General features: G+C 42.0%; 2 protein-coding genes across 10 annotated transcripts in view; one reads left to right on the top strand and one right to left on the bottom strand.

Moving 5' to 3' along the window:
- The window catches only part of FAM186A (family with sequence similarity 186 member A), an 81,179-nt gene extending 70,378 nt beyond the window's left edge, over nucleotides 1-10,801 (bottom strand). Inside the window, exon 1 of the mRNA XM_006168172.1 lies at nucleotides 10,483-10,801. Coding sequence (XP_006168234.1) covers nucleotides 10,483-10,659 — 177 coding nt within the window. The 5' untranslated portion in view covers nucleotides 10,660-10,801. The remainder of the gene's footprint in view (nucleotides 1-10,482) is intronic.
- Nucleotides 10,802-13,644: 2,843 nt separating this feature from the next.
- LARP4 (La ribonucleoprotein 4) overlaps nucleotides 13,645-23,047 on the top strand; it is a 104,334-nt gene continuing 94,931 nt past the window's right edge. For 4 of the 9 annotated variants that reach the window (XM_014584089.2, XM_006168166.3, XM_006168165.3 and 1 more), the window contains exon 1: nucleotides 17,426-17,446. Coding sequence is in view for 4 of the 9 variants with exons in the window: in XM_006168169.3 (XP_006168231.1) it covers nucleotides 17,393-17,446 (54 nt within the window). In the remaining 5 variants the exon portion in view is untranslated. Of the gene's footprint in view, nucleotides 13,972-17,103; nucleotides 17,257-17,377; nucleotides 17,447-23,047 lie in introns of those variants that run through there. The other 5 variants (XM_006168167.3, XM_006168171.3, XM_027768167.1 and 2 more) reach the window with 4 other exon arrangements.

Genomic DNA, 23,047 nt, shown 5'->3' with positions numbered 1-23,047 from the left:
GTTAGAGTGCTGGACTCCCACATGGCTGACTGTGGTTCAAGTCTCGAACTTATGGCTTACTTTCTCACTTTCTCTCTCTCTCCTTTCTCTCATGAACACATGTGCCCTGTAAGCACATTTATATATATATATATATATATATATTTATATTTATATATATATTTATATATATATTGCATATATATATGCTATATAGAGAGAATATGCATATATATTATATTGCATATATAATATGCAATCTGATATACAATATTATACATTATATATTATGCAATATAGTATATTATATACATTATATTGCATATTACATAATTGCATATATAATATGCAATGTATATTGTGCGCATATTATATATAATTGAATAAATGATTATTTTTCAAAAATTTGTTTTATTTGACTGTATTTTATTTATTCATTTTAATTTGATCAGAGAGTGACAGAGTGAGAGAGAGAAAGGAAAAGTGAGAAAGCAATCTGCCAGGTCTGGGTCTCTAACCAAGGTTGACAATGTGAGAATCCAGTGCACTTAACCACCATGCCACCTGCCGGCCCCTAATAAATAAATATATCCTTATAGGGACTAGCAAATGGCATAACGGTGGTTACACTGTTGGACTCCCATGAAGTTGACCATGGTTTGAGTCACCAATCTGGCCACTTGAAACTCATACTGGGCATATGTGTGTACGTGCCCAAAATCTGGAGAGGAGAATGAGGAAAAGAGATTGTGGCATGGCCATCCCCCCTGGGGAGTGATTTCTCACTTTCTGTCTCTGTGTCTCTTTCTGTCTCTCTTGTGAGCACATGCACTCTATACCAAAACTCTCTCTCTCTAAAAAAAATAAAATAAACTCATGCCACATGCATGTGCATGTGTGCCCAGAATCCTGAGAGGAAAATGGAGGAGAAGAGACTGTGGTATGACCATCCTTCCCCCCCGGGGGGTTATTTCTCACTTTCTGTCTTTGTCTTTCTGTCTTTCCAGCGAGCACACTCGCCCTATAGCAAAAATTTCTCTGATTAAAAAAAAAGAAACAAACAAAAATATCCTTATATATTCATTAGAATGACTAAAAATAAAAGGCTAAAATGTCAATAATACAGAACACTGTTTTTTTTTCTTTTTAAAAAAATATTTATTGTATTTTATTTATTCATCATTTATTTTAATTTGACCAAAGAGAGAGAGAGAGAGGGAAAGTGAGAAAGCAAGCCACCAGGTCCAGTATTTGAACCATGGTTGGCCTTGTGGGAATGTCCAGTGCCTTAACCACCATGCCACCTGCTGGTCCCAGAACAGTGGTTTTTTTTTTTTTTTTTTTTTTTTTGAGAGATTTTTTGCTATAGGGTGCGTGCGCTCGCCAGACAGAGAGAGACAGAGAGACAGAAAGCGAGAAATCACTCCCCAGGGGGGATGGCCATGCCGCAATCCCTTCTCCTCCATTCTCCTCTCGGGATCTTGGGCACGCACACACACAGGCCCCGTGTGAGTTTTAAGCCACCGGGTCCTGGACGCGAACTGCGGTCGACTACGTGGGAGTCCAGTGACATAGCCATTACACTAACTGCTGGTTCCGAGTGGTATTCTTATAGACTATTGATGGGAGTCTAATTGGTACAATTATTTTTTTCCCTTTAGATTTTTGTCATTGGGCACATGCACTCATCAGAGAGAAAGACAGACAGATATAGAGAGAGGGAAAGTGAGGAATTACCTCCCCACCTGCACAGGGTATGGCCATGTCACAATCCCTTCTTTTCCATTCTCCTCTCAGGATATTGGACATGCTGGCACACCCATCTGTCATGAGTTTCAAGCCACTGGGTCCGTGACTCAAACTGCACTTAGCATGTGGGAGCTCAGTGCCTTAACCACTATGCCACCTTCTTGTCCACTACAATTACTTTTTATTTTATTCATTTATTTATTTATTTAGGAGAGGTTTTTGCTATAGGGCATGTGTGCTCACCAGAAAGACAGAGAGAGACAGAGAGACAGAAAACTAGAAATCACCCCCCAGGGGGGATGGCCATGCCTCAGCCCCTTCTCCTCCATTCTCCTCTCAGGATCTTGGGCACGCACACACACGTGCCCAGTGTGAGTTTTAGCCACAGGGCCGGGGACTCGAACCACAGTCGAATACATGGGAGTCCAGTGACATAGCCATTACGCCAACTGCTGGTCCCTTTATTTATTTACTTTTTACAGGTTTTTTGTTTGTTTTTGTTTTTGTTGTAGAGTTTTTGTCACAGAAAATGTCACAGGGAAAATGAGAAATCACCACCTCTTGTGGGGATGGTCACACTGCAGTCTCCTTTCCTCTATTCTCCTCTTGGGATTTTGGGCACACACACACATGTGCTCTGTGTGTTTTTCAGGCCACTGAGTCCAGGACTTAAATCACGGAGGCAGCCATGTGGGATCCAGTGTCTTAACCACCACACCACCTGCTGGCCCCTATTTTATTTATTTTGTCATTGCCAGAGGTCTTGTGCATTTGCCAGAGAGAAAAGAGGGGCACAGCCCCCAACAGAGCATGGTCACACCTCAATTCCTTTTCCATTTCTCTATCCTGTCAAGATTTGGGGGCATACATGCACATGTACCTCGCATGTTTTTCAAGCTGGGGGGACTGGGATTTGACTCCCTTAACCACTAGGCTATGAGGCAGCCTCAAGAATTCTAAAACTATAATAATCAAGACAGCATGGTGTTGGTGTAATGAAGAACATATATACCAATAAAACAGAATAAGATCTAGAAAAAGACCTACTTGTATATAGACCCACATATATACAGTCAATTTTTTTTTCTCCATTGCCAGAGAACATGCATATTCACCAGAAAGAAAGAGAGAGAGAGAGCACCCTCTAGTGGGGAACAGGTATGCTGCAATTTCCCCTCTTCCATCCCTCCGTCCTGTCAGGACTCTCTGGGTATGCATGCACATGCACCTAGAGTGTCCCTCAAGGATTGAACCATGGTCAGTGTGGGATCCAGCTTCCTCCACAGAGCACTTAGCCACTGAGCCATGAGGCCTGCCACTAGTGGTTAACTGATTTTTGACAGAGGTACAAATATAATTCGGTAAAGAAATATAATCTTTTCAACAAGTTATGTAAGAATAATTTAATATTTATAAATCAAATGTAAAAAAAGAACTTCCAGGGGCCAGCAGGTGTCATGGTGGTTAGGGCACTTGACTTCTACATGGACAACTGTGGTTCGAGTCCAGGATCCAGTGATTTGAGAATGATGCCAGGTGCATGTGTGTGCATGCCCAAAATTCAGGGAGAAGAATAAAGGAGACAGAATTGAGGCATGACGCCCTCCTCTCCCCCCAAGGAGGGTGATTTCTCACTTTCCCTCTCTCTGTCTGTCAAGGACACACACTTTACAGCAAAAACCTTAAAAATAAAGAACTTTTATTCATATCTTGTGCAATATATTAAAAATTAAGTCAAATGGTCATAGACCTATATATAAAACCTAACACTATAAAGCTTCTAGGAGAAAACATAGAGAAAATATTGATAATCTTGAGTTAGGTAAAGATTTCTAAGATATGACAAGAGAAACACAACCTGTCAAAGAACAAATTGATAAATTGGGGAATCCGTGAATGGCATAATGGTTACATCACCGAACTCCTATGTGTCAACCACAGTTTGAGTCCTGGACCCTGCAGCTTAAAACTCGTGCAGGGGGACCAACAGTTAGCATAATGGCTATGTTGCTGGACTCCCATGTAGTCGACCGTGGTTTGAGTCCTGGACCCAGTGGCTTAAACTCATGCCGGGAACATGTGCATGTGTGCCCAAGATCCTGAGAGGAGAACGGAGGAGAAGGGATTGTGGTGTGGCCATCCCCCCCTGGGGGGTGATTTCCTGCTTTCTATCTCTCTGTCTCTCTCTGTCTGTCTGGCGAGCGCACGCGCCCTATAGCAAAAACCTCTCACAAAAAAAATAAAAACTGATGCAGGGGGACCAGTAGGTGGCACAGTGGTTGAGAGCACTGGACTTCCACAAGGTCAACTATGGTTCAAATCCCAGACCTGGTGGCTTTCTTTCTCTGTCTTTTTCGCTTTCTCTCTCTCTGGTGAGCCCACATGCACTATAGCAAAAATCTCTCTCATAAAAAATAAAAAATGATAAATTTGATTTCACAAACATTTCAGACTTCTGCTCTTTGAATACTGCTCAGTTGTGGCTGGCAAATGGTGTAGTGGTTAAGGGCACTGGACTCCACATGGCTGACCACAGTTCGAGTCCCAGACCTGGCGACTTGCTCTCTTACTTTTTCTCTCTCTTTCCCACACACTCTGTCCCTCTCTGGTCAAATCAAAATAAATAGATAAAATAAATAATAAAAAAAGTTAAATAAAGTAATTCTTTAAAAAAAGAAAAAAAGGGACCAGCAGTTAGCGTAATGGCTATGTCGCTGGACTCCCATGTAGTCGACCGTGGTTTGTGTCCCAGACCTGGTGGCTTAAAACTCACGCCGGGCGTGTGTGCGTGCGTGCCCAAGATCCCGATCGGACAATGGCGGAGAAGGGATTGCAGCATGGTCATCCCCCCTGGGGGATGATTTCTTGCTTGGTTTCTCAGAGAGCAAACAATTACCATGATTGGTTCCCTTCCAAAAACCTCTTCAAAAAAAAAAAAAAAGAAAGAAAGAAAGAAAAGAAAAGAAATACTTTTCTATAAATAATAAGTCAAGCCACAGACTGGGAGCAAATATTCATAAATCATATTGCTGGCAGAAATGGAAGTTGGTGCATCTTTTCTGGAAGGAAATGTGTTAGTACTTAATGGAACTATATACATGCACATGTAGTTCAACCCAGCAATCTCACTTCTAGGAATCTACCTTGAAGGTCTACCTTCATGCATATTAAAATACATATGCACAAAGGTTATTCATTGCAGCATTGCTTGTAATGTCAAAGTGATATTGGAAACAACCTACACGCCTATACACATGAGAGTGGTTGAAGTAACTATAATATATCTACAGAATGGATATGTGTATAGCTATAGAAAAGAATGAAAATTATTTCTATGACTGATGTGAAATGCTCTTCAGGACATACAGTTCAGTAAAAAGAGTAAAATGTGAAAGATTTTATTGTGTGCTACTTTTCATGTAAAAAAGGAGATATAAGAACTGCACAAACTACTCATTTGTGCACAGTAAATATAAAAAAATACGCTAGGGGAACCAGCAGTTAGCGTAATGGCTATGTCGCTGGACTCCCACGTAGTCGACTGTGGTTCGCATCCTGGACCCGGTGGCTTAAAACTCACACTGGGCGTGTGTGCGTGCGTGCCCAAGATCCCGAGAGGAGAATGGAGGAGAAGGGATTGCGGCATGACCATCCCCCCGGAGGGTGATTTCTCGCTTTCTGTCTCTATGTCTCTCTCTGTCTGTCTGTCTGGCGAGCACACGCACCCTGTAGCAAAAACCTCTCAAAAAAACAAAAACAAAAACAAAAACAAAATGGTAGAAGCTAGAGAAACTGGTTCCACAGAGTATAAGTGGGAAAAGGACAGAAAGAAAGGAAGAATGAGAATGGGTAGCAGAGCTAAGACAGGAGTGACATTTTCAGTGTATATTTTTAAAAATTATTTAATCTCTCAATTATTATATTATTTAATTTGCTATAGGGCATATGTGTTCACAAGAGAGAGACAGAGAGAGAGAGAAAGTGAAAAGCAAGCCACCAGATCCGGGACTTGGACTTGTGGTCAGTCATATGGGAGTCCAGCACCTAAACCACCATGCCACCTGCTAGCCCCCTGGGGCGTGTATTTTTTTGTGTAGCTCTGACTTTGATCACCATACTAATGTGTCACATTTATCTACTTAGTAAATAAATAAATTGTTAAACCAGAATTTAGGATAAACCAAAATAGGATACAAATACTAACAATTGAACCTATTTGTATACAAATGAATAACATACCACACTGAGAAGAACAGAAATAACTAGCAACCTTGGAAAACAGTATTTTCAGTGAAAGATTAAATTCCAAACAGTGGTGCATAAATGCTGTTTACATCAGCAAACGTGGTATGTATAAGGTACGGATTAGTAATTCTGAAGCCATTTTAGGTGTGTACTGCAAATAAATAAATATATTGCATATGATAAGAACTAGGTGGGCCAGAAGGTGGCATAGTGGTTAAGGTGCTAGACTCCCTCATGATTGACCATGGAGCTAGTCGGGCCTTGGCGGCTTGAAAATCACCCCAGGCACATGTACACACATGGCCAAAATTTCAGGAGAATGGTGGAGAAGGGATTATGACTTAGTCATCCACCCTGGGGGTGATGTCCCACTTTCCCTCTCACTGTCTCTTTATGGTAAGTTCATAGATCCTATGACAAACACCTCAAAAACAAAAACAAAAAAACAAAGCTAAGTTTCTTACTGATACAAAGTAGTATTTTAAAATATATTCAGATAGGGGCCAGCAGGTGGCATGGTAGTTAAGATGTTTGACTCGCACATGGCCCACCATGACTCAAGTCTTGGACTTATGGCTTGAAAATCGTGACAGGCATATGTGTTTGTATGTTCAAAACACAAGAGGAGAATGGAGGAGAATGGATTGTGGCATGGCCATTCCCTCGTGGGGTATTTTCTCATTTGACCTCTCTCTCTTTCTGGGTTTCTATTTGGCAAGCACATGTGCTCAACTGCAAATTTAAAAATAAAAAGAAAATAGAGTACCATTTTTAAAATATACATGGGGCGGGAACCAGCAGTTAGCGTAATGGCTATGTCGCTGGACTCCCACGTAGTCGACCGTGGTTCGTGTCCCGGACCCGGTGGCTTAAAACTCACGCCGGGCGCGTGTGCGTGCGTGCCCAAGATCCCGAGAGGAGAATTGAGGAGAAGGGATTGCGGCGTGACCATCCCCCCTGGGGGGTGATTTCTCGCTTTCTGTCACTATGTCTCTCTGTCTGTCTGGCGAGCGCACGCGCCCTACAGTGAAAATCTCTCCAAAAAAAAAATATATATATATATACATGGGGCCAATAGGTGGTGAGGAGGTTGATGTGCTGGATCCCACATGGCCAGCAGCACAGTTCCAGTCCTGGACCTGTGGCTTAAAAATCACACTGGCAGCAGGGACTAGCAGGTAGTGTGGTGGTTAAGGTACTAGACACTCCCACATGAGTGATTATGCTTCGTTCGAGTCCTGGACCTGGTGGCTTGCTTTCTCACTTTCCCTCTTTCACTCTCTCTTTGTCTCTCCCTGGTCAAATTAAAATAAGTGAATGAGGGAACCAGCAGTTAGCGTAATGGCTATGTCGCTGGACTCCCATGTAGTCGACCGCGGTTTGCGTCCTGGACACGGTGGCTTAAAACTCACGCCGGGCGCGTGCGTGCCCAAGATCCCGAGAGGAGAATGGAGAAGGGATTGCGGCGTGACCATCCCCTCTGGGGGGTGATTTCTCGCTTTCTCTCTCTATGTCTCTCTGTCTGTCTGGCGCGCACACGCGCCCTATAGTGAAAACCTCTCCAACAACAACAAAAGTGAATGAATAAGTAAAATTAAATAAATAACTCTTGTTTTTAATTTTTTTTTAATAGAGATTTTTGCTATAGGGTACGTGCCCTTGCTGGAGAGACAGAATGCAAGAAATCACTCTCCCCCTGGGCTGATGGTCATACTGCAATCCCTTCTCCTTCATTTTCCTTACAGGGATTTGGGCATGCTTGCACACATGCCTGGTGTGAGTTTCAAGTCACTGGGTCTGGGACTCGAACCCTGGTCAGCCATGTGGGAGTCCTGGTCCAAATCAGGAAATAATTTCAAAATGCAAAAGGAGGAAACATGAAAGATGTGAAAGGAGGAAATAAAATTGCCATTATTAGCATACGACAAAACCACATATGTAGAAAATTTCAAAGAATCTACATTAAAAAAATAAAAAGAGGGACCAGCAGTTGGCGTAATGGCTATGTTGCTGGACTCCCATGTAGTTGACCGCGGTTCGAGTCCTAGACCCAGTGGCTTAAACTCACGTCAGGGGTGTGTATGTGCATGCCCAAGATCTCGAGAAGAAGAGAATGGAGGAGAAAGGACTGTGGCGTGGCCATCCCCCCTGAGGGGTGATTTCTTGCTTTCTGTCTCTCTGTCTCTCTCTGTCTGTCTGGCGAGCGCACGCGCTGTATAACAAAAACCTCTCTCCCCCCCAAAAATTTAAAAGTTAAAAAATAAAAACAAAGGTATGAGGACTAGTAACTGGATTTCTCGAACAAGATCAGTATGTGGACCTGGCTTCAACAGGTAGCTCAATCGCGCATGACCAGCTGCGCAGTTCAGTTCCTAGACCCAGCAGCTTAAGAAATACACAGGACGTGGTCGGCAGGTGGCATGGTGGTTGAGGGCGCTGGACTTCCACATGGCTGACCATGGTTTGAGTCCTGGACCTGCAGGCTTGCTTTCTCATTTTCTCTCTCTCTTTCTCTCAGCCCCCTCTGATCAAATTTAAAAAAAGAAAGATTAAAAAAAAAAAAAAAAAGAGATACACAGGACATGTATTCATACCTGCCCAAAATCCCTTAAAGAGAGGGAAAAATGGAAGAGAAGGGGATCATTCCCTATGGGGGTGTTTTCTCCTCTCTCTCTCTCTAGCTCTGTCTCTCTGTCTCTCCCTGGAAAGTGCTCAAACCCTTCAGCACACACACAAAAAGGAAGCATATGTCCATATAATGACTTGTACAACTATATTTGTTTTTTTGTTTTGTTTTGTTTTTTAGTGTATAATTGACGTTTTATTTTTTCCACCCAGAGGAAACAGATCTTCAGTCCTTAAAGACTCAGCTCCTTACATGGGCTTTGGTGGAGGGTGAGGGGCAGCACCCGCAGGTCTAAATCGGGGTGGGGGTGTTCGGTCCTTGCGAGCCTCACGAGATGGTTCCTGGCGACCTTGCTCTGAACGGCGCAGCTCACACAGTGATGTAGCTTCACACACAGCTTGGGGAGCACACAGGCATCGAAGACACTTGCTTCGGAGATGTCCCTGACAGCTGCGGCCTCTACTACGCTTCGGATGACGAACTTCTTAATAGCCTTGACCTTGGGCACGCATCGGGCGCAGTTCGTGCAGCGAACAGGCTGCACATGGCCACGGCCCTTTTCGGCATGGCCGTTGTTCCTTCTTTTCTTTGTCATCTCGGAAGCGAGGCTGTGAGAGAGCTGTACAGCTGTATTTATAATAACCCAAAACCAGAAACAGCCCAAACGCCTTGTCATGTAAAAATACTAGCAAGAAAAAGGAATCATCATTAATACAAGAATGTGGAAGAAATCTCAAGATAAGTATGCTAAGTGAAAGAAGTCAGAAGAAAGAAGATACTGTATCATTCCCTTTACATAAAATTCTAAAAAATACAAATTAACTTGTAGAAAGCATATTTTTAGTTAACTGAGGACTGGAACTGGAGGTAGGGATAGGACTGTGGGAGAGATTATAAAAGCAAGAAGAGGGGCCAACAGATGGCATATTGGCTCAGGTACTAGACTCCCATGTGGTTGACCATGGTTCAAGTCCCAGACTTGGCAACTGGAAACTCACACTGGGCCTGTGTATGTGTGTGCCCCAAATCTTGAGAGGAGAATAGAGGAGAAGGAATTACAGTGTGTCTATCTCCCTGAGGGGTGATTTCTCACTTTCTGACTCTGTCTGGCAAGCACATGCATTCTATAGCAAAGAATTCCCTCTCTTGTAAAAAAAAAAAGACAAGATGACACATTTGAGGGTGAAGGGTTAATTTGTTATGTTGATTGTGGTGAACTTTTTTTTTTGGAGAGGTTTTCGCTATAGGGCGCGTGCGCTCGCCAGACAGACAGAGAGAGACATAGAGACAGCGAGAAATCACCCCCAGGGGGAATGGTCACGCCACAATCCCTTCTCCTCCATTCTCCTCTCGGGATCTTGGGCACGCACACACACATGCCCGGTGTGAGTTTTAAGCCACCGGGTCCAGGACGTGAAACACGGTCGACTACGTGGGAGTCCAGCGACATAGCCATTACGCTAACTGCTGGTTCCTGTGGTGAACTTTTATTATACTGCTTTCCTACTTTCCCTCTCTCTCTCACTGTCTCTGGTTAAATTAAAATGAATGAATGAATGATTCTTAAAAGAAAAAAAAATAACGATTTTATCTGGTCTCGAAACACACTTGAAAATATGGGAATCCAGGGACCAGCAGTTAGCATACACGTGCACACACGTGCACCCGGCATGATTTTGAAGTCACTAAGTCCAGGACTTGAACTGTTATCAGCCATGTGCAAGTCCAGCAACATACTGCTACACCATCTGCTGGCCCCCAAGATTAATATCTTTTTATCCAAAGTCAGAGTCAAAGTCAAGTAAAATTTAAAAAAAAAAAGGTGCCTAGTCATGGAAAGTTACAAAAAGTTACAGTCTGTAAACTTCTGATTCACTACCTACCTCTCTGGCTCGATAGAGCTGTGCTTCAGTAATCCTAGAGAGGATGTCTTGTACTGAGAATGGGATCTCAAGCTCAGGGATCTCTGGAATAAGAATGGTATTTTCAGACTTTCTTTTCATCATGATGGAATCCTTAGCTTCGTTTTCTGATTCAGAGTCACTGTCTATTTCATACATTTTGGCAAACTTTTTTGAAAATTTGGGTGATTTTCTTTTATTTCTTCTTTTTCACAGAATATAGGCAAATGTGAATAACGGGTCCAGTAGGAAGGCAGAAAAGTCTTTCCTACTCCCAGAGGTTTTGGCTTAGCCTGTTACAAATTGGTTGCTAACTACGGTATTCCAGTCCCGATGATGTCACAATACATCCATATGACATTATCATTGGCTCAAACATTTAAAGAGTGCTTACGATATGCAGAGAACTAGTCATTCTATATGCTGTGATGGTAGAAGGGTGAAGGGGGGAAGGATGGTAGGAAAGCATAGACAACAGGAACGCTAAAAGAAATAGAAGATAGAGCCCTGCTTAAATGAGTTTAAAATCTAGGAGTTAAAATTCAAGATCCAGTGTATCAAATGGAACTCGGGATCTTCTTGGTTCCTGGGATTTCACTTAAGTATTTTAAGGCCTGTAATGGAATAAGTGTGTTAAAACTCCCTTAGCTGCCCACTTAACTTATCCTAGACAAGTTATCCTAACTTATTCCTAGTAACTTGGAAGATAATATTTGGATAAAGATCATACTTTCTTGTATTAATTACTTATTTTTTCAAGGGTCCTCACCGAACATGACTTTGAAGTTCCATAGTTAGCTCAAGAAATTGAAGGGGCTGCTTACTAAAAGAAAAGAGAGCAGCTCCTGTGGTTGCAGAGGAGGTGAAAGGACTTAGGAGACTGGCGTAAAGGACAGGGTTGTTTGTTGGCTATTCAACTTAATTTTTTTTAAGTTAATTTAATTTTTAAAAAGTACAGAAAGTAATATAATAGCTATGTGGTCATCACCTAGAATGAACAAATATGAAACATATTTGGTTCAGATTTTTTTTTTTGAGATTTTTGCTATAGAGCATGTGTGGTCACCGGAGAGACAGAAAGCAAGAAATCACCCCCTGGGGGGATGGCCACACCTCAAGCCTTCTCCTCCATTTCTTCTTGGGATTTTGGGTATGCACTCACACGAGCCTGCCGTGAGTTTCAAGCCTCCGGGTCTGGGACTCAATCATGGTCAGTTATGTGGGTGTCCAGCAACATAACCATTACACCATCTGCTGGTCCCATCTTCAGCTCTTTTTAAACAAAAGAAAGCTTTAGAGATAAAGATGAAGTTCACTTTGTCCTCCCAGATCCCTTCGTTCCCCTGTCTCACTTCAGAGGCAATGACAATTATGAATTTTATATATTTGTGTCTACTCTATAATATATAATAGTTTTGCAGTGGGTATATGTATTCCTAAACTGCATGGTTTTTTTTTTTAATTTTTAAAAAAATTATTAATTTTAATTTTATTTATTCTTTCACTTATTTTACTTTGACCAGAGAAAGAGACACAGAGAAAGAGGGAAAGTGAGAAAGGAAGTCACCAGGTCTGAGACTTGAACCGTGGTCGACCATGTGGTAGTGTCCAGTGCCTTAACCACCACGCCACCTGCTGGTCCCATGCATGGTATTATTTTTATCGATTTTACATTTTATACAAATTGTGGATGTATAACTTCATTTCTCTACAGGATCTTTCTATGTGGAATCCCTCTTAAAGGTTGCAACATTTAAAAACTGTGTGCTTTAGTCCTTCAGAAACAGAGAGGCTGGGATCGTAAAGTAATCTTTTAATGATATTAATCTTTAAAGTATGAGCCAGCAGGTGATGTGGTTAAGGCAATGTATCCCTCCTGACCAACTGTGTGATTTGACTGTGTGTGTGACTGTGTGAGGGGTGATTTTTCACTCTTTCTCTCTTTCACTTCCTCTCTCTGGTGAGTACATCACCCCTATAACAAAGACTAAAATCTTGATAAATAAATAAAAGCTACCAATCAGTATACAATAGATAGATTAAACATTTTCCCTTCTTTTTAAGACTGAATTGTCCAAGTTACTCATTCCTCTGTTTTCACCTTATTTTGTGAACTTTCTATTACAGCATTAGCTCATTGAAGTGTAACCATGTATTATTTCTCTCTCTCCCACTTGGTGAAGTTCTCAATACCAGATGTACTTTATTTTTGTTTTTCTCACATTTGGCATGTTCTTCATCAGTTCTTCCACAGAAACTACCTAATATTTAGAGATTCACTAGAGTTTCATATTTCTCTCCTTAAGAAAATTTTTCTAAGCCCCTATATAATTTGTCAGACCAACCTCTTTCCAACCCCCTACAGGTAGAAAACATTTCTCTCTCCTTCCTATAAATCAAATTAAGTCTATTCACTCAAAGAGATTTGTAATATTTTTTGAAAGGACTACCATTTAGGAAAATCATTTATTTCTATTATTTCTATAAATGTGAGGTCCAATTAAAATACCCAGGATAGGCCAGCCGGTGGCTTGACGGTTAAAGCAACTGGATCCCACATGGCCAACTAAGCGGTTTGAGTCCTGGACCTAGTGGCTTGAGAATCATGCTGGCGTTTGGGTATGCATGCCCAAAATCCCAAAAGGAGGGGAAGATGGAGGAGAAGGGATTGTGGCATGACCAACTCCCATGGAGGGGTGCCCTCTCTTAGGCTGCATAGCAGTTTATGTTGCTGGACTCCCACATGTCTCACCACAGTGTGAGTCCCAGACCTGGTAGCTTGAGAATCATGCTGGCGTTTGGGTATGCATGCCCAAAATCCCAAAAGGAGGGGAAGATGGAGGAGAAGGGATTGTGGCATGACCAACTCCCATGGAGGGGTGCCCTCTCTTGCTTTCTCTTTAGCGAGTACATGCACCCTATAGAAAATTTTTAAGAGAAAGAAATTATTATCCAGTATTTCTTAGCACTACCAATTGATCTATTTAAGTACACTGTTGATAATATTAGATTGTGTGGTCCTTAAACAACTTTTATTTCTCTTGTACTGCTAATCCCAGTAGGCATTCACAAAGGAGCCTTAATTCTTGTCAACTAATTTTGAATTATTGCTCTCTCCTTCTCTTGCTTATATTTTTCGTACAGCATGGAATTCATTAGCAACTGGAAATGAAGGCTATTAAGGCAAAATTTTAAATCCTTCTCTCTTTAAATTTGGCAAGCATTCGAGATACTACTATGCAGCTACCAATATCCTAAACTGAGAGGAATACATGATAGGGTTCCTGTGAAGAAACTAAGAAAAGAAAAAAGAAAATACTTCAGGATAGATTATGATAATCAAGTGCTAACAAGGGACATGAGGAAGAGATCTGTGGGAGCGGAGTCTTTGGGAAAACCCTATGGAGAGAGGTTGATTGACAAATGAAGGCATTCCAGAAAGGGAAAAGGACTTGAGCCATGGCTTTGGAGGTGAGTGCTAATGAGTTTGTATTACAGGGGAAAATTGAAGAGATTGGTTTAATCATTGAGATGAAGTAAGAGGAGTTTTCTGGAGATCACATTAGGGAGGGCCTTGGCTATGAATATCAACAGTTTGATAGTGGAATGAATTTGGTATCTAAATGAGAAATGTAGAGGTTTGTTTTAAATAGAGATTGGACCAGCAGATGATGTAGTTTAAGTCGCTGGACTCCAACATGTTCCACCACGGTTTGAGTCTGGGACCCACTGGCTTCAAAATGATGCTGGGAGCATGTGCGTGTGTGCCCATGATCCCAGGAGGAGAACGGAGAAGGGGTTGTGGTGTAGTCATCTTCTCTTGGAGAGTAAAAAAAGTAAAAAAGGGAGATTACATGGGATCAGAATGAGAATGGCTGGAAATCTGTGGTTTGCTGAAAATAAAATCATTGCATTAGGAAGAATTTTAAAATAATAGAATGGATTAAAAAATTTCCTTGGACAAGATTAAGACATTATTATTTTGAGGCCAGCAGTGTCATAATAGTTAAGGCACTGGACTCCCACAGTTGACCGTGGTTCAAGTCCCAGACCCGGCTGCTTTGAAACTTATGGCTGGGGCATGTGCATGCCCAAATTTCTGAATAGAAAATGGAGAAGGGATTGTGGTAAGCCAAACCCCTAGGGGGTGATTTCTCACTCACTGTCTCTCTCTCTCTCTCTTTTTTTTTTTGTTTTTGAGAGGTTTTTGCTATAGGGTGCATGCGCTTGCCAGACAGACAGAGAGAGACAGAGAGACAGAAAGTGAGAAATCACTGCCCAGGGCAGATGGACACACCGCAATCCCTTATCCTCCATTCTCCTCCCGGGATTTTGGGCACACACGCACACGCGCCCGGTGTGTTTTAAGCCACTGGGTCCGGGATGCGAACCGTGGTCGACTACGTGGAAGTCTAGCAACATAGCCATTACGCTAACTGCTGGTCCCTCACTCACTGTCTCTTTGGCAAGTGCATGCACCCTCCAGAAAAAGCTGTCAAAAAAAAATTAAATAAATAAAAGACCTATTTCCATGAGGGACTGAGCTAGGGTATCAAAGTAGGACTGGTAAGGGAGGGATAAATCCTACTGTTTATTGTTGAAGCTATTAAGGAATTTGGATATTTGACCAAAAAATAAAAGTAACTTTTAAAACTAATTTTGTGGTACCAGCAGTTAGCATTATGGCTATGTTGCTGAACTCCCATGTAGTAGACCATGGTTCAAATCCTGTAGCTTAAATTCATGCCAGCCGCGTGTGCATGTGTGTCCAAGATCCTGAGAGGAGAAAGGAGGAGAAGGGATTGCGACGTGGCCATCCCCCCGGAAGGTGATTTCTTGCTTTCTGTCTCTCTGTCTCTCTGTCTTTCTGGTGAGCGCAAGCGCCCTATAGCAAAAACCTCTCCAAAAAAACCAACTAATTTTGTTTATTGCATCTCGTTTGTCTCAATGACAGAACATCAATGAAGAGGCTATCCAGACTATTTTTTATCAAAGAATTATTATTTAATCCCATTTGTTTTTATTATTATTTTTTAAATTTGACCAGAAAGAGAAAGGGAAAGCAAGAAAGCAAGCCACCAGGTCCGGGACTCAAACCATGGGTGGCTACATGGGAATCCAGCACCTCTATACACCATGCCACTTGTCAGCCCGCATATTACTATTATTAACTAGCTTTATGTCAAGTGGAGATATAGATACCTGATTCAAGCAAGCTTAAGACAAAAAAATATTATTTTTTTTTTTTTGGAGAGGTTTTCGCTATAGGGCGCGTGCGCTCGCCAGACAGACAGAGAGAGACATAGAGACAGAAAGCGAGAAATCACCCCCCAGGGGGATGGTCACGCCGCAATCCCTTTTCCTCCATCCTCCTCTCGGGATCTTGGGCACGCACGCACACGTGCCCGGTGTGAGTTTTAAGCCACCGGATCCGGGACGCGAACCGCAGTCGACTACGTGGGAGTCCAGCGACATAGCCATTACGCTAACTGCTGGTTCCCCCCCCAATTTTTTAAAAAATTTATTTTATTTAGGGGCCAGCAGGTGGCATGGTGGTTATGGGCCCTGGACTCCCACATGGCTGACTGCAGTTTGAGTCTTGGACCTTGTGGCTTGATATCTTTCTCTGTCGCCCTCTTTCACTCTGTCCCTTTCTGGTCAAATCAAAATAAATAAATAATAAAAAAGTTAACTAAAATTATTAAGAATAATTAATTATTAAGAATAATTTTAGTTAACTTTATTTTAATTTGCCCAGAGAGGGAGAGAGAAAGAGAAAATGAGAAAGCAAGCTGCTAGGCCGGTACTTGAGCCAGTGGTCGGCCATGTGAGATAACCCCCCCCCGCCCCCAAGGAGGGATATTTTAAAGGCCTGTTTAAGGGAAACTTAGAGGCCTCCTTCAACTGTAAAAAATGAGGATGATAATAATGGAATTTATTGCATAACCGATTTTAAGATTAACCACATTAGGGGCCAGCAGGTGGCGTGTTGGTTAAGGCACTGGACTGTCACATGGCCCACTAGGGTTTGGGTACCAGATCTGGTGACTTGCTTTCTCACTTTGTTTCTCTCTGTGGTGAGCATACGTGCCCTATAGCAAATTTAAAATATAATAATAAATACAATTGGATAAAAAAGATTAATCACATTGGTATAGAGCTAAGCACAGAGTAAACATTTAAGATACAGTAGCAGCTACTTTATTACTACCGTACTTTTTTTCCTTCTATATTTTCTGCGAGCCACCTCGTTTTCTGAAGGTTTGGGCGTTGCAGTACATTTCTTAAAAGACCGGATTTTTATCAGATCTCGATTTTGAACTATGAAAACTGAGGCATTATTAGGGCTGCGGTAGCTGTTTGGCAAGCGACGACAGCGTCGATAAATTTTACACACCCCCGGGTCATAGAATGGTGCCTTCTTCTAATCGCACCCCCCCCTCCCAGCAGATGGTAGTACATTCCACACTGCTGCTGGAAAAGGTAGTGCAAAAGTTGAGCGGCCCGAGTGCTTTCTCTCCTCCCGGAAGCAATTTTTCTCTAGAACCGGAAACAGTCGCTGTTTCAAGGGAGGTGGGACTGGGCGGATCAGGCCGCAGCGGCTGACGGCGGGGGAGGAGCCAGGTCCACTGCCGGGTGGAGGGGCAAGGCGACTGTCCTCATCCTACGTTTGGGGCTCAGGCCTGTGAGCCAGTTGGAGTCGCCGCGGCGGGAACGATTGGGCCAGCGGAGGGAGACATGTTGCTCTTCGTGGAGGTGAGTAGATTCGGTCATCTCGTCCCGTGCCGAGGAGGGCAGGAGTGCTGGGGCGCCGGCCGGTCCCACCGCCATGTGACTTTCCAGGCCCTACACGCCGCGGAACCGGCAGATAGGCTGACACAGCACCTGGGCCATGCAGGCCCACGGCTCCACTGCGCGCTCCCAGCATTTCGGGCCGCTGTTGGAGGTCAGGCCTGTGGTCCGGGAGGAGTCAACGTGCGGGACCGAAGCGCCGTCTGGCGCAGCGCGGGGGTCCGGGAGGGAGAAAGTGTCCCATATGGACCTCCTAAAGGAGGCAGAGAAGGGGGCCGGGGGCGGAGTCTCCTGGAGAAAAGGGTAATCAGGTGGGCGCGTTCTAGGGGTGAAGCGAGGCCTCGCGGGGCCCTCTGGGACCCAGGCAAGCAACATGTGGGGCGCGGAGGGAGGAAGGTGAACTGCGGTCTGAATGTTAGGAGAGGAAAATCGAAAGCTTCTTTTTAGCACCCTCTAGCAAATTCTGTTCAGCCTCGGTCCCTAGGTCTGTGGAACGTTCTGTGGGTAAAAGCGAGATACTGTGAGCCGAGAAGCCAGTAGGTGTGGAAGTTCTTGAAAGGCACCGCTTTGACCTTTTGTAAAAGTTGCTCAGGCAGCGGCTGCGTAGTGAGGGATTGGTTCTGTGCACCGATTAAAAGTCCTTTATAAGGAAAATTCCAAGAATGGAAGAAAGTCCAGGAAAAGTCGTTTTGTTTTGTTTTGTTTTTGTTTATTTCGTGGTGTTATTTGAAGGATTGAAATACTTTTATTACTTTATCTGGAGCGTCTGCTATTGGCTTATTTTAGTTTCCAGCTAGTGGATATATGCCTTACACGGATACGAAGTTTAATTTCTCTTTTTTCTGTCTTTCCTACGTGCAATGAGCATCAGCTGACTGTCTGCCTAATGCTTTGAGTAGATTCCAGATCATAGTATTGTTCTTACATTGTGTAAACGTCAAACCAGCAAAGCTGCAACTTCGCATTTGTGAACTATGCCCATAAAAAGAGTCTGTTCAGTGAGAGAAGGAATTTACAGGTTGTATAAGGGATCAGGAGCCAGGGTCAGCCTATGGCGTTTGTTTTTTTTCCGGGTGGAAGGGAAGTCTTACTACTAAATATTTCGGCATAAAGTAAATAAATGACTTACATTTTCCCCCTTTTACTCTGTGTAGCTGATAAATTTGAGCTTTTCAAATTAGGCTTAAAAAAGATACTCCTACCATATGGTATGTCCAATATTAGTTAACATTCATTGGAACATTCCAGGCAAGTCATGAAAAGATTTAAAATGACCAAACTTTTTAAAAAATCGTTTTTTGTCATTGTTTTCTTTCAGCAAAATAAGAAATCAAAAAAGGTCAGTTCCCCGCCCAACCCCACCCCACCCCCCCCTTGGAGAGGTTTTTGCTATAGGGCACGTGTGCTTGCCAGAAAAGAGAGACAGCGAGAAATCACCCCCCAGGGGATAGGGCCAGCAATCCCTTCTCCTCCATTCTTTCTCTGGGGATCTTGGGCACGCCCGCACACGCCCCCCGGGTGAGTTTAAGCCACCCGGACCGCCAGTCAGCTACATGGGAGTCCAGCGACATAGCCATTACACCAACTGCTGGTCCCTCAAAAAAGATTTTAAGTAGTGTCAGTTTGGTTTAGGAATGTTGTGACATGCAAACACTGCTAAGTTTTAACTGTTAGTTGTTTTGCCAGGCAGAAGGAACATTGTAAGTTTGACTTGTATCAACGTGAGTTCCAAAGTGAACTCTTCAGTTTCAGATTGATTGCTTGGCTTTATTAAAATGTGAACTGTAGTAATGATTCCTTTATTGAATGTTTCAGCTAGGTCCTCTCCTGTCTCTAGAGCAACTTTGCCAAATTTTATAGACGAGACAACTGAATCTTGAGAGGTTAAGTAAATAACTTGGTAAAATTTCTGGAACTGGGATTTAGGTCAGGTCATTCTGATGTGAAATCATGGATAGGCTTTTAGCAATTCAGATCTTTCTCTCTAGTGTAGGCATACTTTACCATGTCTTCCCTAAACTACTGTATTATTTGAAGTTAGTATCTCCATTAATTCATTGTTTTATTTGTAAATCAATACATTTATTTTTTCATATAGTTTTGTTGAATATTAATATCATTAACTATTTGGGGCCAAATATATGGTATTAAAATGTCAGAAACACACAAAAACAGGTCATTTGGCATTTCATTAATATTTGAGCCTTATAAGCTCATGATACAGGAATTACTATTCTAAGTGGTAGAACTGAAGCTCAGAAGTTGGATGTTTAAGGTCATTCAAGTGTAAATAATGTGGGGACTAAAGTCTGAAGTCTGACTTCTAGAACATAAGTCACTGGCTCCAAAACTTATTTCTGTACTTTCCCCCAAGCCAAGGTCTTAATCTAGATAGACTCAGATAAAGGAACTCCTATTTTAAGTCATATGTAGGTATAACTTTTTCTAGTGTGGTATTACAGAGAAGGGACTATATTTTATTAAATAATTTTGTTCCTGGAAAGAATTGAGGAAGAAGAAAAATTTGTTGAAGAAAAAAATTGTCTTCTTATTTTGTTGTTGAAGGAAAAAAAGTCTTTTTATTTTCCCTAGCTCATAACTAAAATCTAGATTGACAAGAGATGAAAGTTCATTAAATTTCATTGGAGGGAACAGTGTGACTTTGTCATCAAGAAGAAAAAAATCACATATTTTTCTGTAGTATTAGTTTCTGCAAGTATCTTGAAATATTGTTTATACTCATTGCTCCTTGCTATTGTATGTTTAAAAATCATATTTTGTGTATTAGTAAAGCATATTTATTACTGTTAGAAATTTTTTTAAAAAAATTAAAGAATTGTTTTATTTAACTTTACTTTTTTTCCCAGAGAGGGACAGAGTGAAGGGGGGGGGGAGTGAGCAAGCAAGCTGCCAGGTCCGGGACTTGAACTGCAGTAGGCCATGTGAGAGTCCAGCATCCTTAACCACCACGTTATGTACTGGCTAGAAACTTTAAAATATTTTTATAATATTTCAAATACAATTGTTTACTTTGTAATCCTTTGTATTTCATATGTTTGAAAACATTCTAAGAAGAGACTCATAGATCAATTGGACTGCTAAAGAGGCCTATAGCACAAAAGAGGTTAACATCTCTATTGGGGCCAGCAGGTATTGTGGTGGTTAAGGTGCTGGACTCCCTCATGGTGGACTGCAGATTGAGCTGCAGGCCTGGCAGTCGCTTGCTTTCTCACTTTCCCTTTCTCTGTTTGGTGAGCACATGTGCCCTATAGCAAATTTAAAACGTAATGACAATAAATAAAATAGATAATTACATATTTTTTTAAAGATCTCTTTACTAAATCTAGTTGCCTATGGATAACCTTGGGAAGATTGAGATCCATGAATCCTCTGTAGTTGTGTTCACAATGTTATGTGCATTTTTCTGGAGAGATTCCAGCTCAACTAGTTTATAACTGGAATCAGTGAGACAGATAATACCATTAACAGTAATGTTATAATAATAGTGATATACACCTGTGAGGTAGGTGCTTACTGTGTGTCAGCACGTTGTTTTTGCATACATACAAATATACATACTTAGATGTTTGTGTATGTATATGTACACCTCCATATCCGCTCAAGCCTCATTTATTAGTCCCATTTTAGAGATGAGAAAACTAAGGCACAGAGAACTTAAACTTGCCTTGTTGCAACTAGTGATTGTTGAAGCCAGAATTAAGTCACTAGGTGACTTAGGTTGTTGCAATAGAAATCATCTGGTGACAAGGATTTCTTTTTTTTTTTTTTTTTAAAGATTTTTGCTATAGGACATGCATACTCACCAGAGAGGAGAGAAACAGAGAAGTACAGAGAATGAGAAAGTAAGAAGTCACCCCCAGGGTGATGGCCATACTGCAGTCCGTTCCCCATTCTCCCCTTAAAATCTTGGGCACACACCCACACATACCTGGCGTGATTTACCACTGGGTCAGGACTCCAGCTGGATCAGTCATATGGGAATCCAGCCACTAAAACCGCCCATGCAGTCTTTTTTTTTTTTTTTTTTTTTAAATTCTTCAATTTGAACAGAGAGAGAGGGAGAGTGAAAAAGCAAGCTTTCAGAGTTGGCTGTTAGCAGTCCAGTGCTTTAACCACTACACTACCTGCCGGCCCAATCATTTTTAAGTCATGTTTAGGTAAAACTTTTTCTAGCCTAGTGCAAAGAAGGGACTATACTGCCTTCAGTAATTTTGTTTTATTATTGCTTCTGAAGGAGATACAAACAGTATTTGGCTTTGGGAAGAAGTAAAAAAGTTTGGATAATTGACAAAGTTGCCTAACATGACCTGACTTAAATTTCTTTTCAACTTCTATAAGTTTAAAATAGCACTGGGCTTCCTTTATCTGAATGCTACCAGGTTATTTAAATTTTTGATTACTAAGGAAATAGATTGCAATTTTTCTAATATTGTGAAGTTCAGATTTTCTTTTTTCATTAAAAAAAATATATTTTATTTAATTTTATGTATTCATTCATTTATTTTAATTTGACTAGAGGTGGGGGGTGGCGGGGAGAGTGAGAAAGCAAGCCACCAGGCCTGGGACTCGAACCATGGTCAGCCACGTGGGAGTCCTGTGCCCCTAACCATCACATCACCTGCTAGCCCTTCTTTCATTATTAAAAATAATTATTTATTTAATTTTATTTATTATTACTATTTTTTCTTATTTCAACTTGACCAGAGAGGCAGAGGGGGGAAGTGAAATCACCAGGTCTGGGACTCAGACTGCAGTTGGCCTTGTGGAGGTCTAGCACCTTAACCACCACACCTGCTGGCCCCACTTAATTGATTTTAAGTGCAGAGTTCAAGGTATTAAGTAAGTTTACATTGTTGTGCAGCCATGCTTTTCCAGAACTATTTATTATTACTATTTTTTCTTATTTCAACTTGACCAGAGAGGCAGAGGGGGGAAGTGAAATCACCAGGTCTGGGACTCAGACTGCAGTTGGCCTTGTGGAGGTCTAGCACCTTAACCACCACACCTGCTGGCCCCACTTAATTGATTTTAAGTGCAGAGTTCAAGGTATTAAGTAAGTTTACATTGTTGTGCAGCCATGCTTTTCCAGAACCCTTTTCATCTTGTAAAACTGAAACTCTGTATCCATTAAACAATTCCTTGTTTATTCCTACAGTCAATTTTCTAACATAATTTAAAAATAATTTTGTCTGACTGAACTTTTTTGCTCTTTTTTTTCTCTTTTTTTTTTTTTTTTTTTTTTTTTTTGAGAGATTTTTGCTAAAGGGACTGTGTGCTCGCTGGAGAGACAGAAACAGAAAAGGAGAAATCACCGCAATCCCTTCTTCTCCATTCGTCTCTCTGGACTTTGGGCGTGCATGCACATGTGCCCAATGTGAGTTTAAGCCTTTGGGTCTGGGACTCAAACCACGTCAGCTATGTGAGAGTTAAGCCACATAGCCATTATGCTATCTCCTGGTTACAACTGTTTTGCTCCCCCGCCCCTCCACCAGCCCCTTTTTTTGGAGAAGTGAGTTTTTTGTTTGTTTGTTTGTTTGTTTTGTTTTGTTTTGTTTTGCAGTAGGGCACATGCACTCGCCAGAAAGACAGAGAGAAACAGAGATAGCAAGAAATCACCCCCCAGGGGGGATGGCCACGCCGCAATCTCTTCTCCATTTTCCTCTTGGGATCTTGGGCATGCACGCACACGTACCTGGCATGAGTTTAAGCCACCAGGTCCAGGACTTGAACCGCG

Source organism: Tupaia chinensis, unplaced genomic scaffold (assembly GCF_000334495.1).
Source record: "Tupaia chinensis unplaced genomic scaffold, TupChi_1.0 Scaffold145652_1, whole genome shotgun sequence".
In the NCBI taxonomy this organism is placed as follows: Eukaryota; Metazoa; Chordata; class Mammalia; order Scandentia; family Tupaiidae; genus Tupaia; species Tupaia belangeri.
Note: the sequence above shows the minus strand (reverse complement) of the source record. Positions and strands in the feature narration are given on the sequence as shown.